General features: G+C 38.5%; 1 protein-coding gene across 7 annotated transcripts in view; it reads right to left on the reverse strand.

The window, feature by feature from the left end:
• SLC10A7 (solute carrier family 10 member 7) overlaps positions 1–17,799 on the reverse strand; it is a 317,217-nt gene that overhangs the window by 180,331 nt on the left and 119,087 nt on the right. Inside the window, exon 6 of one of the 7 annotated variants that reach the window (XM_014477538.2) lies at positions 1,945–2,478. The exons of 5 other annotated variants lie outside the window; for them this stretch is intronic. In XM_014477538.2, coding sequence (XP_014333024.1) covers positions 2,422–2,478 — 57 coding nt within the window. In that variant the 3' untranslated portion in view covers positions 1,945–2,421. Of the gene's footprint in view, positions 1–1,944; positions 2,479–17,799 lie in introns of those variants that run through there. One more of the 7 variants, XM_070386624.1, reaches the window with a different exon arrangement.

Genomic DNA, 17,799 nt, shown 5'->3' on the forward strand with positions numbered 1-17,799 from the left:
GTTTGACACGTAAGCAGCCAACGGCCGCTGATCTGCTTAGTGCCTGGTTCCTAGGGCCCTTCCTAAAATGCAGTTCTGGTCTCTCATGTATAAACTTGGTTCATTTTCATGATTCTTCACAAACTGCCAAGATAACTCAATGTATGCAAAGTCATATTATCACAAGTGAGGCTGAAAGTATGCCTGAAAAATAGAAGTCAAGTTTCTAGTTCCAAGACTCTTTCACAGCATATATACAAGTTTCACTATTAAAGGGGCGTTTGGGGGGGTGGGGGGGAGGTAACTTCCAAGAGTAACAGATACACATTTATTCATATCCAAACACAGTATATTCCAAGATCAAATAAATATAACTTATTTAAGCAAACAACTATTGTGCCAGACTGTATCATTGCTACCTAAAGGCCACTCTGTCCTCTTATACGCTAACAGAGCTCTGTTTTCTTAAGAACAACATGTCTAACCCTGAATGTGTCTCATGAATAGTTCAAACTAGTCATTTCCAACCAATATGAGTCTTTCAAAAATATGTGTGTGTGTGTGTGTGAAGTCCCTCAGTCGTGTCCGACTCTTTGCAACCCTGTGGACTGTAGCCCACCAGGCTCCTCTGTCCATGGGATTCTCCAGACAAGAATACTGGAGTGGGTTGCCATTTCCTTCTCCAGGGGATCTTCCCGACCCAGGGATTGAACCCGGGTCTCCTGCTTTGCAGGCAGACGCTTTATTCTTATAAATATATACATTTATTTACTTATTTATTTGGATGTGCTGGGTCTTTGCAGCACATGGGATCTTGGGTCTTCACTGCAGCATACAGGATCTTTAGTTGTACCATGAGAACTCTTAGTTACAGCATGTCAGATCCAGTTCTCCGGCCAGGGATTGAACCCAGACTCCCTGTGCTGACAGCACAGGATCTTAGCCACTGGACTACCAGGGAAGTCCCACCAATATGAGTCTTAAATGTACCATAGATAGAGAAGATATTCATCCCCTGACCCAACTCTCAGGGCAGAAGGGGCAGGACCTAGAGCAGCAGGAACACTCTTTTTGCCCCTAGGATGTTGCATTCCTTATGTGTGTCATGAAGGGAAGGGGTCAAGAGGCATAGGTCTAAGCCAAACTCTGTTCTTTTGATACCCAATTTGTCTCCTTTCCTTACAGCGAGCAGTAACCCTGTGACTGAGATCACAATGAAATATTAGAGCAAGTCTGCTGAGAACCTCTTGGGAATGTTTGTTCTTACAAAGGGCAGAAATGAGAAGAAAGCTTCCCAGCAGTGTCTTTCCCTTCCAGTCTACCTTGAACAAAGGCATGGTGCCTGAAGCTGCAGCAGCCAACTTGCTACCAAGGCGTCACAAAGCAGGTATGCTGAAGTCTTTTGTGTTTGGAGCCAAAAAAAAGATATCTTAAACCTCTACATTTGCACAGACAGAGTCAAAATTTCAGCAGTTCTGAAACGTTGAGTCTCAACAGAGGAAGGAAGGAAGGGAAGAAGGAAAGAAGAAAGATAGAAGGACATCTCTTGTTCTTAGCTTCTTCACCTTTCAAATGAGGCGTTTATGTTTTCCTGCCTATGTCGAGGAATAAAACATAAACGTGATAACACAAACATAATAAAGCCTCTTTGGGTGTCCTGAAGTGCTCTGAGTTCACAAAAAGCAGGTGTTTTGACACCAGTATCAGTCTAGTATCAGTGCAGTACTCTGTAGCAAGATCAACCAACCCCTGAGACCAAAAAACAAAATGAACCAAAATGAAGGTAGAAATAATTCCATGAATTGTGGTATTTCCCCTAAAATGTAAGTCTGCTTAAAATTACGTAGTAAATGCTTAAAAATATCGCAGCTCTACCTTTTAAAAATCAAGACCCTTAATTATAAGATTAGAGAATAAATGGTTTATTTTTCTTAAGTCTTCTTATCCAGTAAGGAATAAGGGACACATATGCAGGCACTTAAGAAATATTTATGGTGAGGTTGATGGTAATGACAGTTCGAAAGCCACTTTCACATTTATTTGTCTTTAGTGGCTTTGATTATAACAAACATGAAAAAGAAAAACAATTGCCAGTTTCTGTTGTTTCATAGTGTCCCTTAAACCTGTGAGTTATCTGTTCTAAGATTTTTTTTTTTTCCCATACAGAAATGTAAGTCATTCACTTGCAGGAATAAAACTTACAAAATGAAGTTCATTTTGCTTGTCAAGTGCAGATAAAAGGAAGAAGGGGAAGAAACAGTTTAAATGTAAAAGGCACCTTTTCCCTAACTCCTGAACTAGTTCACACAATACAATGAATAATTGAACTGCCTGAAACTTCATATGTGCAGAACGCTGCATGCAGACCAGCGGTATTTTCACTTCAAATTTGTATAGTCTTTAGTCAACATGCTTCATCTGCATTTCTAACACCTGCTTCAGTCAGCTGTGAAGTAGGCTGTTATCTCTATGGCTGTCTTTTATCTTCACTCTGTCGCTCTAAAAAAAAAAAAAAAAAAAAGCATGATAGAATATAATTACTTGGCCTAAAAGAGATGGGAGGAACTCACAGGATCTTCTGAAAGGTATTTTCCTTTATCTTTTCCAAAAATAATTTAAAAACAAGTTACTAATCATCATTACTTATTGTACACATCTTTGAACATTAATTTTATACAGCAAAAATAACAGCATCGCTATTTATCTGCAATGAGTATCTGTTTTAGGAGCAAAGTAAAAAAAAAAAAAACATCAAATGCAATGACTGATAAAATCATTTGTAACATATTTCTTCTAAACTTATTATTGTGCTGTTATTAAAATGATACTCGTGTAAAATAGCTAGATAGTGGGAAGCTGCTGTCTAGCACAGCTAGGTGCTCTGTGATGCCCTAGCAGGGTGGGATGAGCAAGTGGGAATCTGCTACATAATAGCAGATTCACTTTGTTGTACAGCTGAAACTAACACAACATTGCAAAGCAATTATACTTCAATTTTCCTTCAGAAAATTATACTCTTTAGTTTAGCATGCATAAGGTGACCTAGGTTAGTTTTGTATATATCAACATCAGTCAAATTTGACTATCTTTTGTCAGCTACTCACATTATTCGTCCTGTATTAAACAACTTCATCTGGATGATTTAAGTAAAAAAGCTTAAAAGAACAAGGTTCTCTCATAAAGAAATTATCTTAGGAGAGGAGGAAAAATGGGGAGTAGTTGAGGAAAGAACTGGACTAAAAGGGAACATTTTCTGCTTTATCATCATTCTGCTATTTTCCTTCATAACTAAAATTAGAATGTGATTATTTCATCTATTGTTCTTTTCCTGACTTGAATGTAAACTTCATCTACAAGGACTATGCCTGACTAATTTACCACTATATTCCTAATATCTGTCTTAGTCCTAGGCATACAGTTAATACTATATAAAAATTTCTTAAAGAAATGAATTTAAAAATTTTCTACCAGACTGAATGGAAAGGGATCCTGAAGGACCATTTGAACTTTTCTACAGGGGGAGAAGGTATCTCCTTAAAGTCTTCATTTAGTAGTCCTAAAATCAGTATTTTCATTCCCAGTGAAAACAGTAAATAGTGAATAGTTGAGAAAACAATAGAAAGAAATTAAGCAACTTCCAGAGAAAGAATCATTTAATAATTCAAAGGATATTCAAACTTTAGGACTACTTCAAGGAAACAAAGCTAAACTTTATGAAAAAACAGATAGATGAGGAAGTCCCATTAAAAGGAAGGAATGTGCGTCAGGATGCAATACTACAAAGTTCAAATTATAGAGTATTTTAAAAGAAAGAAACTTTTACTGCCTTCTATAACTTGAACTATCCTCTGGTTTAAAATGAAACTCCTTCAGCTTCATGATATAATGGAAAGTAGACTGCATGCGAAATAATAGGGACAGATTCTAGCTGAGTTTCTTCTCATTGCCGGCTAGCTAAGTCTGGACAAACCAATGGACTTTTCTGATGAAAGTAATAACAGCTAGTTTTTGTTACTTACCAATGTGCCAGACACTCTATTAAACCTTTTACGAAGAATATTTCATGTAACCTGCACAATACTACCCAAGGTAGATACACTTGCATCCATGGCATTTTGTTATGGTAGCTCAAATTAACTAATACACCATCTCATTTAGATTTAAACTCAAAAACCTTTCAATGGCCCATAAAGGCCCTAACCATATAATTTGGCCCCTTTTACATATCTGAACTTATCTCTATTGCCCTCCCTATTCTGGCTCTTTTCCTGTCTGGCCCTTTGCACTTTGCGTGCATTCTCTTTATGCATGAGTGCATGCTAAGTCACTTCAGTCATGTCTGACACTTTGCAACTCTACAGACTATAGCCCACCAGGCTCCTCTGTCCATGGGATTCTCTAGGCAAGAATACTAGAGTGGGTTGCCAGGCCCTCCCCCAGGGGACATTCTCTTTATATAGACACTATTTCCCAAAATATTCTCATAGCTTCCTCCCTCACCTGCTTCAAGTTTCTGTTTAAACATTCTAAATGAGACTGTCACTTATCACCTTTTAAAAAACTGCAATCTGTTTAGTTTCTTGTCTTTCTCCCTTCCTGCTTTACTTTTCTCCATTTCCTCTATATAACATAAGTAAAATACATAGATTTACAACTCAAATATATAATACAAACTAATACATAATAATTATATGAAATATATATGTTTAGTCATAAATCTATACATTTTAGTTGTCATATGCCCTCACTAGAAAGGTAAGCTCTATGAGTGTTTGTCTGTTTTATACATTTGTGTAGCCCTAGTATAGAGTATGTGCTCAATAAAGTATTCGCTGAGTGAATGAACTAGAGACACTCAAGTATGTTTATATGGAAGCTGCCTTGAGCGTGAAGAAGGTGGCATGGGATGAAGTAGGAGGCAAGGTACAGATCATACAGGGCCTTGTAAGTCATATAAGGAATTTTGGTACTTATCCCAAGAGATATTGAAGGATTTTAAGTAGGAAAATGACATAACCAGTTTAGATCGTTCAAGATCATTCTCACTGCTTTATGTGCTGTGCTAAGTTGCCTCAGTTGCGTGAGACTCTTTGCAATCCCAAGGACTGTAGCCCACCAGGTTCCTCTGTCTATGGGGATTCTCCAGGTAAGAATACTGGAGTGGGTTGCCATCAGAGAATGGAATTTGTGTTATTCAGTCGCTAAGTCATATCTGACTCTTTGCAACCCCAAGGACTGCAGCACGCCAGGATTCCCTATCCTTCCCCGAGTTTACTCAAACTCATGTTCATGGATTTGGTGATACCATCCAACCACTTCATTCTCTGTTGCCCCCTTCTCCTCCTGCCCTCAATCTTTCCCAGCATCAGGGTCTCTTGCCTAGTGGCTCAAACGGTAAAATCCTGCAATGTAAGAGACCGCAGATTCAATTCCTGGGTTATGAAGATCCCCTGGAGGAGGGAAGGGCTATCCACTCCAGTATTCTTGCCTGGAGAATTCCATGGACAGAGGAGCTTGGTAGGCTACAATCCATGGGGTTGCAAAGAGTCAGACACGACTGAGAGAGAATGGAATGGAATGGGCCAAAAAAGAATTGGAAAAATCCAAAGCAACTTCCATTTCCAGGGTTAATGCATGATTTCATGTTTCTTTGTGCGAGGATATATACACCTTTAATGCATGCTGATTGTGAAAAGAATGCATTGCTCGCCTTATCACAATTATATTTACAAAGCTCCCGACACTATCTCTCAAAATTTTCATGTTTCTTAAAGATTTTTATTGGAGTATTGTACAGGAGACAGGGATCAAGACCATTCCCATAGAAAAGAAATGCAAAAAAGCAAAATGGCTGACTGGGGAGGCCTTACAAATAGCTGTGAAAAGAAGAGAAGCCAAAAGCAAAGGAGTAAAGGAAAGATATAAACATCTGAATGCAGAGTTCCAAAGAATAGCAAGAAGACATAAGAAAGCCTTCTTCAGCGATCAATGCAAAGAAATAGAGGAAAACAACAGAATGGGAAAGACTAGGGATCTCTTCAAGAAAATCAGAGATACCAAAGGAACATTTCATGCAAAGATGAGCTCGATAAAGGACAGAAATGGTATGGACCTAACAGAAGCAGAAGATATTAACAAGAGATGGCAAGAATACACAGAAGAACTGCACAAAAAAGATCTTCACGACCCACATAATCACAATGGTGTGATCACTGACCTAGAGCCAGACATCCTGGAATGTGAAGTCAAGTGGGCCTTAGAAAGCATCACTACGAACAAAGCTAGTGGAGGTGATGGAATTCCAGTTGAGCTATTCCAAATCCTGAAAGATGATGCTGTGAAAGTGCTGCACTCAATATGCCAGCAATTTTGGAAAACTCAGCAGTGCCTACAGGACTGGAAAAGGTCACTTTTCATTCCAATCCCAAAGAAAGGCAATGCCAAAGAATGCTCAAAACACCGCACAATTGCACTCATCTCACATGCTAGTAAAGTAATGCTCAAAATTCTCCAAGCCAGGCTTCAGCAATATGTGAACCATGAACTTCCTGATGTTCAAGCTGGTTTTAGAAAAGGCAGAGGAACCAGAGATCAAATTGCCAACACCCGCTGGATCATAGAAAAAGCAAGAGAGTTCCAGAAAAACATCTATTTCTGCTTTATTGACTATGCCAAAGACTTTGACTGTGTGGATCACAACAAACTGTGGAAAATTCTGAAAGAGATGGGAATACCAGACCACCTGATCTGCCTCTTGAGAAATTTGTATGCAGGTCAGGAAGCAACAGTTAGAACTGGACATGGAACAACAGACTGGTTCCAAATAGGAAAAGGAGTTCGTCAAGGCTGTATATTATCACCCTGTTTATTTAACTTATACGCAGAGTACATCATGAGAAACGCTGGACTGGAAGAAACACAAGCTGGAATCAAGATTGCCGGGAGAAATATCAATAACCTCAGATATGCGGATGACACCACCCTTACGGCAGAAAGTGAGGAGGAACTCAAAAGCCTCTTGATGAAAGTGAAAGTGGAGAGTGAAAAAGTTGGCTTAAAGCTCAACATTCAGAAAATGAAGATCATGGCATCCGGTCCCATCACTTCATGGCAAATAGATGGGGAAACAGTGTCAGACTTTATTTTTGGGGGCTCCAAAATCACTGCAGATAGTGATTGCAGCCATGAAATTAAAAGACGCTTACTCCTTGGAAGGAAAGTTATGACCAACCTAGATAGCATGTTCAAAAGCAGAGACATTACTTTGCCAACAAAGGTCCGTCTAGTCAAGGCTATGGTTTTTCCTGTGGTCATGTATGGATGTGAGAGTTGGACTGTGAAGAAGGCTGAGCGCTGAAGAATTGATGCTTTTGAACTGTGGTGTTGGAGAAGACTCTTGAGAGTCCCTTGGACTGCAAGGAGATCCAACCAGTCCATTCTGAAGGAGATCAGCCCTGGGATTTCTTTGGAAGGAATGATGCTAAAGCTGAAACTCCAGTACTTTGGCCACCTCATGCGAAGAGTTGACTCATTGGAAAAGACTCTGATGCTGGGAGGGATTGGGGGCAGGAGGAGAAGGGGACGACAGAGGATGAGATGGCTGGATGCCATCACTGACTCGAAGGGTGTGAGTCTCAGGGAACTCCAGGAGTTGGTGATGGACAGGGAGGCCTGGTGTGCTGCAATTCATGGGGTTGCAAAGAATAGGACACGACTGAGCGACTGATCTGATCTGATAGTTGCTTTACAATGTTGTGCTAGTTTCTACTGTACAGCAAAGTGAATCAGTTATCAGTTGAGTTGCTCAGTGGTGTCCAACTCTTTGCAACCCCATGAACTACACCACACCAGGCTTCCCTGTCCATCACCAACTCCCAGAGCTTGCTCAAACTCATGTCTATGGAGTCAGTGATGCTATTCAACCATCTCATCCTCTGTTGTCCCCTTCTCCTTCTGCATTCAATCTTTCTCAGCATCAGGGTCTTTTCCAAGGAGTCAGTTCTTCACATCAGGTGCCACAGTATTGGGGTTTCAGCTTCAGCACCAGTCCAGTGAATATTCAGGACTCATTTCCTTTAGGACTGACTGGTTTGCATGAGCTCTGCGTATACACATATTCCCTCCTTGTTGGATTTCCTTCCCATTTAGGATACCACAGAACATTAAGCAGAGTTTCCTGTGCTAGACAGTAAGCTCTCATTAGTTATCTATTTTATACATGGTATCAATAGGGTACATATATCAATCCCATCTCCCAGTTCATTCTATCTCCCCTTTCCCTCCTTGGTGTCCATATGTTTGTTCTCCATGTCTGTGTCTCTATTTCCTTCTGAATAAACCCTGAAATGAAAATGTACTTATACAACAACTTATATGAAACTCTAATTACTCAGCCCCCAGTGCCTAATGTAGTCAGTACTTTGAGCCTACACAAAACGTATCTCTGAACAAGGTGCATAAAGGTTATGAGGAGCCTAATTTTCTGAGATTCTTTCAGCTATAAATTTGGCTAAGAGCCTGGGTAGTACAGGAAAGAAGATAAGTGAGAGAAACACTGGTGATTTAACCTCCAGTGTTCCCTTAAGGACAAACATTTGTCACCTTGACAGCAAGGTGAAAGGTTTGCAGCCAGTGTGCTTATAACAGGGCTCACCCCACTCTCTCCTCCCCGGGGACTGGTGATTTCCGACCGGCCATGATCTGAACAGATGACGATGCTGACGACGAGCCACGGGAAAGGCCAGCGGAGGAAAAGAGGTTGAGACCCACATAACTCAGAGTCTCAAACTGAAATGCTACTCCAGGGACCACCACAAAGATTTACCATTTGCTGCTCTTCTTCCTAAGGTTCCACTTGAGGCTAGAGTAATCAACCCTATAAATTATCATGGAACATTCTAACAGTGTCCAGTGTTAACAGCCTGGATCCCATTGCTAATAATTATGAGCCTGTTATAAAGCTGAAGTAGGTCCTAGACATATATATCTCCACTTTCTATACACATCTCTCAATTCCTAATTTGAATATGAAAGTCTGCTGCAGGCTTAAATCAGGTGCTAAAATGAGCCTGATTTTTACTCTCAATGAATACACATAACCCAAATTAGCATTAATGTCATGACACCTATGCATCAAAAAGAATAATAGGATCTCTGTTTTGGTCTATGAGCTAAATTGTTTACACTATTCTCAAAGTGAAATAGGAAGAGATACTTGAAAGCTGAGTACTTCTTAAAAAAAGAATTAAAGACACTAATTTATATATTAAATTTATTAATTTTGTATTATTTAATTTCAGGAATCAGTGGCATCTCTTTACGTCTCCCTTTGATGAATGGAACTTTGGCTGTGATACTGCTTTACACTTTACACTTTGAAATCACTATAAAATCAAAATTGAAGCTATTATCCATCCCATTTGAATATTTATTCACTACCTAATCATCACTGACTCAAAGTACTGTCAGATGGGCCAAATCATGTTTAAGAAAAAAATAAACTATAACCCAATGAACTCAAACAAACACAATTAATAGAAAAGTAAGATTTTAAAAATGTACCAAAAACGTCTGGGAGTGGCAGAAGAGAGGTGGAGACTGGGATACAGAAATGATGAGATCAGAAGTCTTAAAAAAAAAAAAAAAAAAAAGAGGGAAGGGAATTAACAGTCAACCCCAAAGAATCTTTATGAGTTTAAGATCCATGTATTGTGCATGCACAAAGGGAAAGGAGATTCCACCCATATCTATCCCTGAACACTAGCCTTTGGATGTCCCAATACTACCATGTAACTAACAGGTACCAGTCCAAACTTAATCATCTCACTCAAAATTATTCCCTTGCTTAAATTCCCTGTTTTTCTTCACAACACCACAGCTTTAATCCTAAAATCTTTGAGTCCCCTGCCTATGTTCCTTGTGCTTCCTGGTCTTTCTGTCATAAAGATATTCCAAACTCTTTCATGAAAAACTGGACCAGGAAAACAGTGAGCTGAGTTAACAACCGCTGAAGCTGAGAGAGAGGTCTTCACCATTCATTAACATTATCTGATCTGCCTTGCACAAGTTTCAGAGTCTCTAATTTAAAAATGTTGTTAATATACTGTATTGGTGTTTTTCTTTCTGGCTTACTTCACTCTGTATAATAGACTCCAGTTTCATCCACCTCATTAGCACTGATTCAAATGTATTCTTTTTAATGGCTGAGTAAAACATGTATAATATCATATAAGAAACGAATTGCCAGTCCAGGTTCGATGCAGGATACAGGAAGCTTGGGGCTGGTGCACTGGGATGACCCAGAGGGATGGTATGGGGAGGGAGGTGGCGGGGGTTCAGGATGATGAACACGTGTACACCCGTGGTGGATGCATGTTGATGTATGGCAAAACCAATATAATATTGTAAAGGAAAAATAAATAAATAAAAAAAAATGTTGTTAATGTTTTTAAAGGACCATAGGTTCAGGCAAATATTAGAGACTAGATAAAAAGTCTCAATACAGGATTATAGTAGAGGGTTTTGGCCATAGGGACGAGGAGGGTCAGGGTGTCTAAAATTAGCTACTACTACTACTATTAAGTCGCTTCAGTCGTGTCCGACTCTGTGCGACCCCACAGACGGCAGCCCACCAGGCTCCGCCGTCCCTGGGATTCTCCAGGCAAGAACACTGGAGTGGGTTGCTATTTCCTTCTCCAATGCAGGAAAGTGAAAAGTGAAAGTGAAGTTGCTCAGTCGTGTCCGACTCTTCGCGACCCCATGGACTGCAGCCTACCAGGCTCCTCTGTCCAAGGGATTTTCCAGGCAAGAGTACTGGAGTTGGCTGCCATTGCCTTCTCCGGTAGCTAGATAATACAGTAATCTTAATAATACAAACCACCTATAATTCTTGGTAATGTGCCAGACACCCTGCTAAGCGTCTCAGAGACTTGGTCTTACCGAATCCTTTTAACAGTGCTTGGAAGTAAGGGCACTGGGTTCAAAGCTTGGTGATGTGGCGCCTGCGTCAGGGCCTTCATATAGTAGGCACTCCATTAATATCAGTTGTCTAAGTAATTTAATAAATGGCTGAGAAGAATTTCCCTTTTTCTTTTGTGTTTGTGGTTCTTTCTCTGTCAGAAAATTCAAAGGCTCTAGCCAGGACAGTCAACACTCTTGGTTTATACTCAGAGTGGTATGTATCAGTCTTTCATGTACAAGCTCACCGACAAGCACGCTGCTGCCAGGCCTCTGCTCCTAAGACACCATTTCCAACGGGGTACACTCCTAGAAGATGCCTCAGTCATGTCTCACCAGGTATCAAGTTCAAGTTGTGCTTCCCATTCAAGGCTCTTCGTGAACCTGTCTCACATAATTTCCGCCAATCACCAACAAGAACTGGCTTAGTCCAGTACACATCTCTTTTTACTTTATCTTGCTTACAACTGCCCATTCATTTATTTACTCATTACATATTTTTTAAGATTTTTTTTGATGTGGACCATTTCTAAAGTCTTTATTGAATTTGTTACAGTATTTTGTCTGTTTTTTATGTTTTGATGTTTTGATATTGTGGCATGTGGAATCTTAGCTTCCTGCCCAGGGACTGAACTCCCACCCCCTGCACTGCAAGAAGTCTTAACCACTGGACCACCAGGGAAGTCCCTGTTCATCACATACTGATCATCTACTGTGTACAAGGCACTGTATTTGCCATTGCTGTGCTTAGCTGCTCAGTCATGTCTGACTCTTGGTGACCCCATGGACTACACAGGCTCCTCTGTCCATGGGGATTTTCCAGGCAAGAACACTGGAGTGGGTTGCCATTCCCTTCTCCAGGGGATCTTCCCAACCCAGAGAATGAACTTAGGTCTCCTACATTGCAGGTGAATTCTTTACCGTCTGAGCCAACAGGGAAGCCCAAGAATACTAGAGTGGGTAGCCTATCCCTTCTCCAGGGGATCTTCCTGGCCCAGGAATGGAACTGGGATTTCCTGCATTGCAGGCAGATTTTTTACCAGTGGAGCTACCAGGGAAGCCCGAATTTACCATTACATCTACGTAAAGAAAGAAAACAGCGAGCATACCAGGCCCGGCTCCTGCCGTTGCAGGCCACAGCCACTCTCAGGCTGACCTTCTGTTTGGGCTGTTCTTGATTTTCAAGATCTTACATGGAACATCGTCCAGGAACCCTTTCCTGATCGCTTTCCTCTTGTCTTGCTCTCCCTTTCTGAATTAATGGTACCACACATTTAAGCACCTGACCAGATTTTTTCTTGCTTTTCTCCTAGTATTTTACTTCTTTTGTCTCATTTCCTCCATCACACTAAGTCTCTTAAATTAAAGAAACTGTGTCTTATACTTTTCTTCATCACCCAACTGAATGTAATTCAGCTGAATTCACGGATATGGATATGTCCTTAAACAGCTTTTGGAAAGAGCTTAGAATATTAAGTCAAGCTAACCATAGACCAAGATCTAATTTATCCTTGCAAATAGAGATATAAGAAAATCTCTAGGGAAGGAACAGGTATATAAGATATAGTTCTGTAAATGAAAAAAGAGGAACAAAAAATTTCTCCTGTATGGCATAACTGTTTCCCAATCATGTGTGATACTTTATAAGTTCTATGAAACGTCAGGTTTTTTTGTTTTGTTTAATTCATGTGTTTTGTAGAACATAATTTGGAGACCATACCATAGGGCAAATTTAATAGGGCTCTGCTAAGACGTCAATAATATTGATAAAAGTAAATGAGGTCTTTACTTATTTAACTTTTTTAAAAGAACTATTTTCAATGGAAGCAAAGATTAATATTCTATATGTAGAGACCATTTTCATTTTTTATATATAGAGACTATTGTGTGTATATATGTATCTTTTACATTTATTTTAAAAAATATTACTATAGTTAATCATGTGTAAAATTATAACTAAAAAATCTAATAAACGAATTTGTAGATTTCTCACTTCAAACACACCTTTCTTTCAGAAATTCATCTTCAACTATGACAAATATTAGACCAGGCCTTACACCAGGTTTTGTCTACAAGATGCTAACATCATAACTCATCATTAAGCCTACTAGAAAGACTTTTGCATACAGAGTTAGTAATAGTTAAGACCTCCTTAACCTTAGTCTGGAATGAACATCACTATATTCTCAAATTCTGTTTATTCTGAAAGACTTCCTCTCATTCTATCCCTTCTGGGAAATAGTCCCAATTGTCCATAATGTAGCTATTCTTTTACATGGACTTTTGTATATATTTGATTACTACAGCGTAAGCCCTCTGAGAGCAGGGTCTGTGCCTGGAGACCTCTTGGTACTTCTCCCAGCGGTTACACTGAAACCACTACCTTGAAAGTACTCAATAAAAAATGACCTTTTCTAAAGATAAGAACAATTCTATATAAGAATATGAATGAGTAGATTTATTTGAGCGTAGATACATACGCTCCAGGAAGTTATTTCACAAGTCAACCAAGCACATAAAAATTCCACAGGTAGAAACTATATATGGGGTTGCAAAGAGTCGGACACAACTTAGTGACTGAACAGCAACAAATATATATATATATATATATATATATACACACACACACACATATATATATATTACTGATCAAGAAATCCAAAATTTGATTTCACTGACCACATTAAACTACTATGTACAAAAGAACAGTCTTATTGAACATAATCTTTCGAATGTGCAGGGGGTGAAAGCAGATTTTTAAAAATTCTACGATTTTCATGAGAATAGGCACTGTTAAATACAGAGGAAGGCACACAAGTTAAAATAAAATCATATCCAGGCCTTGAAAATGCATTGACTTTCAGGCACCTAGCTACAATATTATGCTGTTTTCCAAAGGACAGCTCTTTATTTTCCTGGCATTGTCAGCATTACTGAATGAGCTTTCTTAATTTATCAAAATAGCACACTGTTGAAAAAGAAAGAAATCTACCATTTCAAACAGTCAAAATTATAATACAACATTTAAAAATGTTTTGGCTGTACATGAGTTTTTTTCTAAGATTTCAAAGTAAATAGTCCTCTCATTAACTGAAGGAGAATAGCCAATGAAATTCATAAGCACTCTTTAATAAAAACAGTACTTAAGTGCTGGATACTTAACCAACTATTAACAACAAAATCCCTGTCCAGCTGAACATGTGTATATGATTGACTTCAAATTCACTAGAGAAGATTGGAATAGTAAGTTTGGCTATACTGAAATAAATAAACAAAAATGAAGATGCATAAAGATATCAGATAGCAAATTATATTAAAATAGATAATTGCAAACTATTTTGTCAATGAAACGTCTCTTTAGCATTGTCCAGTAGAACTTTCTGCAATGATAAAAACGTTCAACATCCTGCCTGCACTGTTCATAACAGCAGCTAGCAGTCACCTGTGGTTACTGAATCTCTGAAATGTATGATGAGGAACTGAATGCTTTTTAAATTTTAACTAATTAAATTTTAAATAGCTGCATGTAGCTTATGACTATCGTCTCAGTCAGTCTAACTATATCAGATCAGATCAGATCAGATCAGTCGCTCAGTCGTGTCTGACTCTTTGCGACCCCATGAATCGCAGCACACCAGGCCTCCCTGTCCATCACCAACTCCCGGAGTTCACCCAGACTCACATCCATCGAGTCAGTGATGCCATCCAGCCATCTCATCCTCTTTCGTCCCCTTCTCCTCCTGCCCCCAATTCCTCCCAGTATCAGAGTCTTTTCCAACAAGTCAACTTTGCGCATGAGGTGGCCAGAGTACTAGAGTTTCAGCTTTAGCATCATTCCTTCCAAAGAAATCCCAGGGCTGATCTCCTTCAGAATGGACTGGTTGGATCTCCTTGCAGTCCAAGGGACTCTCAAGAGTCTTCTCCAACACCACAGTTCAAAAGCATCAATTCTTTGGTGCTCAGCCTTCTTCACAGTTCAACTCTCACATCCATACATGACCACAGGAAAAACCATAGCCTTGACTAGACGAACTCTATAGATGATACAAAATGGGATTTTATATTTGTATTCCTTCCCTCTCTGAACTTGGAAATAAAGGAAATGCCTTTACAGAATAGACAGGCAAAATCACTTTAAAATATCAGGCTGGTTTCAATGTCAACAAGATTTCACTTTAAGGTATGGTAAATCTATAAAAGGGGAAATCAGTCGGCAATGGAAGCAATGAGAAAGTGCAAAACTAATACAATATTGTAAAGTTTAAAAAAAAAAAAAAAAGAACACCTAGCTAAGAACCATCTAGGAAAGATTCCTGGATCCAAATGATAGACCTGTCTGTTTCCAAGGGCAACATAATCCTGGCTGTGGAGCTAGACACGTTCACTTAAAACAGCCTGACAGAAAAAAAAAAAAACAAAAACCAGCCTGACAGAATCAAATTGGGCGTTCTCTACCTATGTCCCTTCCTCTAATTCCATCCCCACCAAGTAAACTTATTAAAACATCTGTGTGAATTTAACCATGAGGCAAGAAGGCATCAACCCAAGTGTCTAAGCACTTCTCATAATTATTTTTCTCACTCTCAATTAATAAGTTGGCAATTTGCTTGATATCTAAGTGTGACTAATGTGAGTTCATTCCTGCAAGCTGGAGCCTCAAAATCAGTTTCTGAAAAAGGACCCTACTAATTTTACAAAGTATATGTCACCTAGATCTCTGGCAATGAGGAACTCAGTATCTTAAAAATGGGTAATTCAAATAGACAGTGAAAAAAAAATGGTACTACTACTGGGTATGACTCTGCTTAGGGGTGACATTATGCTAAGAAAAAGCTTAACCTAAGAAAAGAGATCTCAGATCTTTGAAGCATCAGGTATGATTTACAGCAGAGATAGAAAAACTTCTTTTAAAACTATATGACAACCCCCTCCCTCCCCGCCACACACACAAGCTATATGGCCCCCAACTTGTTTAAGGAGAAAAACTTGCCCTTCTTTAATAGCTTGTTTGTATTTTTATAACACTATCAAAGTATGTGTTAGGTGACTCACTAGATACAGTTCCCATGTGGAAATGAAAAATTAACAATATCTAGGAAAACTAAGCCAGATGTGCACAATGCTACTTGGGATTTTCATTAGTTTATAAAATTTTTGTCACTAATAAACGCTTAGTGATTGTGGCATCATGTTGATAGAATTTGGGGGGAAAAGGCAAACATGATGAAGATTCATCTTAAGACTGATGATTGTTGACCTTGCTCCTTAGAGAGATCTTGATGCTACTTTTCAAATATACCTTGAAACTTCACAGACACACAAAAACCAGCATTCTGTTACAAGAGGGAAGTATTCTCCTAATATAAATACTTTCTGTTACACACTTAAGTCTTTTCTTAAAACCACTTGTCTACACTGGTGGGAGTTTTTATTCCATTTTTTTTAAGAGCTGGAAATTTAACCTTTTGACTTCAACAATTGTTTGACTTGAAACTATATGAAATATGGATCCAAAATTCTATAGAGACATATAATGATACAGAATCAGGATGCAACCATCTTTGAAGGAAAACACCTATGAATTAAAGGAAAAAAAGCAGGAAGCCTTTACATACATTTCTCTAATGCTTTTCATTATTTCTACTCATTTATTCCTCTTTAGTTTAAAGAAGTATTTAGACGTTAATGAAGAGCAGAAAAAGTAACATATAAGTCTACATGTTGGTGGGGGTGGGAGGCATGTAGGGGAATGTAAAGAACAAATAATCTTTCCTACTACTGCTTTTATTTATTGAAAAACACTGAAAATCTCTCTGTCCTGCTCCAAATTCGTATACTGCAGCAGACATTGATTAGGAATTCTAAGTGGCTTATTAGGATACTAAAACAAACATAAATGGCACAAAGGTAGTTTTTAGGTTATCATAAGAAAATGGAATCAGCTCTTTCATGAAAAAAATCATGTCTGATTAACTATATATCTCTTCCTTTAGTATCTTAAAATTCTCTCCTTTTCTCCATTTTATAGAGGTATAACTCACTCTCTAAAGCTCCTCTAGCCAGGCACACCTTCATGATTTTCTATATCTCACTTAGCAAGTTTTAACCTCTGACAAGATAATAAAACCAATGTTAAAGCGATACTCCGAATCATGAACCTACCAAGATCAAGTGCAGATGGCTGTAACACGATGCTTCTGAAGAAGGAACTGCACGAGCTTTCACTTGCTATAATATCATATTACAAGTTCAAGCTACCTGCTTCCTCACCATCACCTTGGCTTCCTTTCTTTCTTTTTCCTTTTTTGGCTATTTCTATTTCCTAAGTACTTCTATTGCCTCTCAGATACAGACTTAATCTCATTTTTATATACCATTGAATTGGTTCCTCCATTTTTCATACTTCCTTGTATTTTTACTTCTTCTCTAGGATATTACACAATTTTTTTTCAGCAGTGTCTAGAAATTTAATTCTCATTTGTCAATTTAATTATATATTTCACAAGTTGTTAAAGGATAAACTTTAATGATAAAATCATTTTCCTTAATGCCAACAGTACAATTCTTTTAAAACCTATATGATGGCAATCACTTATTATATTCTCTTATATATAAATCTCCAGCTCTTTTAAAAATACATATAGTAATCAAACAGCAATTTTTCATGGAAGAGTTTCTGATATTTAAAATAAATTATCTGAATGATAATAGCATATGGGTTGGTAATCTATTACATAGAGACAATCTCCCCTAATCTACTCACAGGGAGTTATTAGCAGAAAATCTTACAAATTATCCAATATCAAATTTAGATATGGGAATGAGTTTGCTTCTGCATTCTGAACCAATACTGTGAATGTAAAA

The sequence above is a fragment of the Bos mutus genome, chromosome 17 (genome assembly GCF_027580195.1).
Source record: "Bos mutus isolate GX-2022 chromosome 17, NWIPB_WYAK_1.1, whole genome shotgun sequence".
Taxonomy (NCBI): Eukaryota; Metazoa; Chordata; class Mammalia; order Artiodactyla; family Bovidae; genus Bos; species Bos mutus.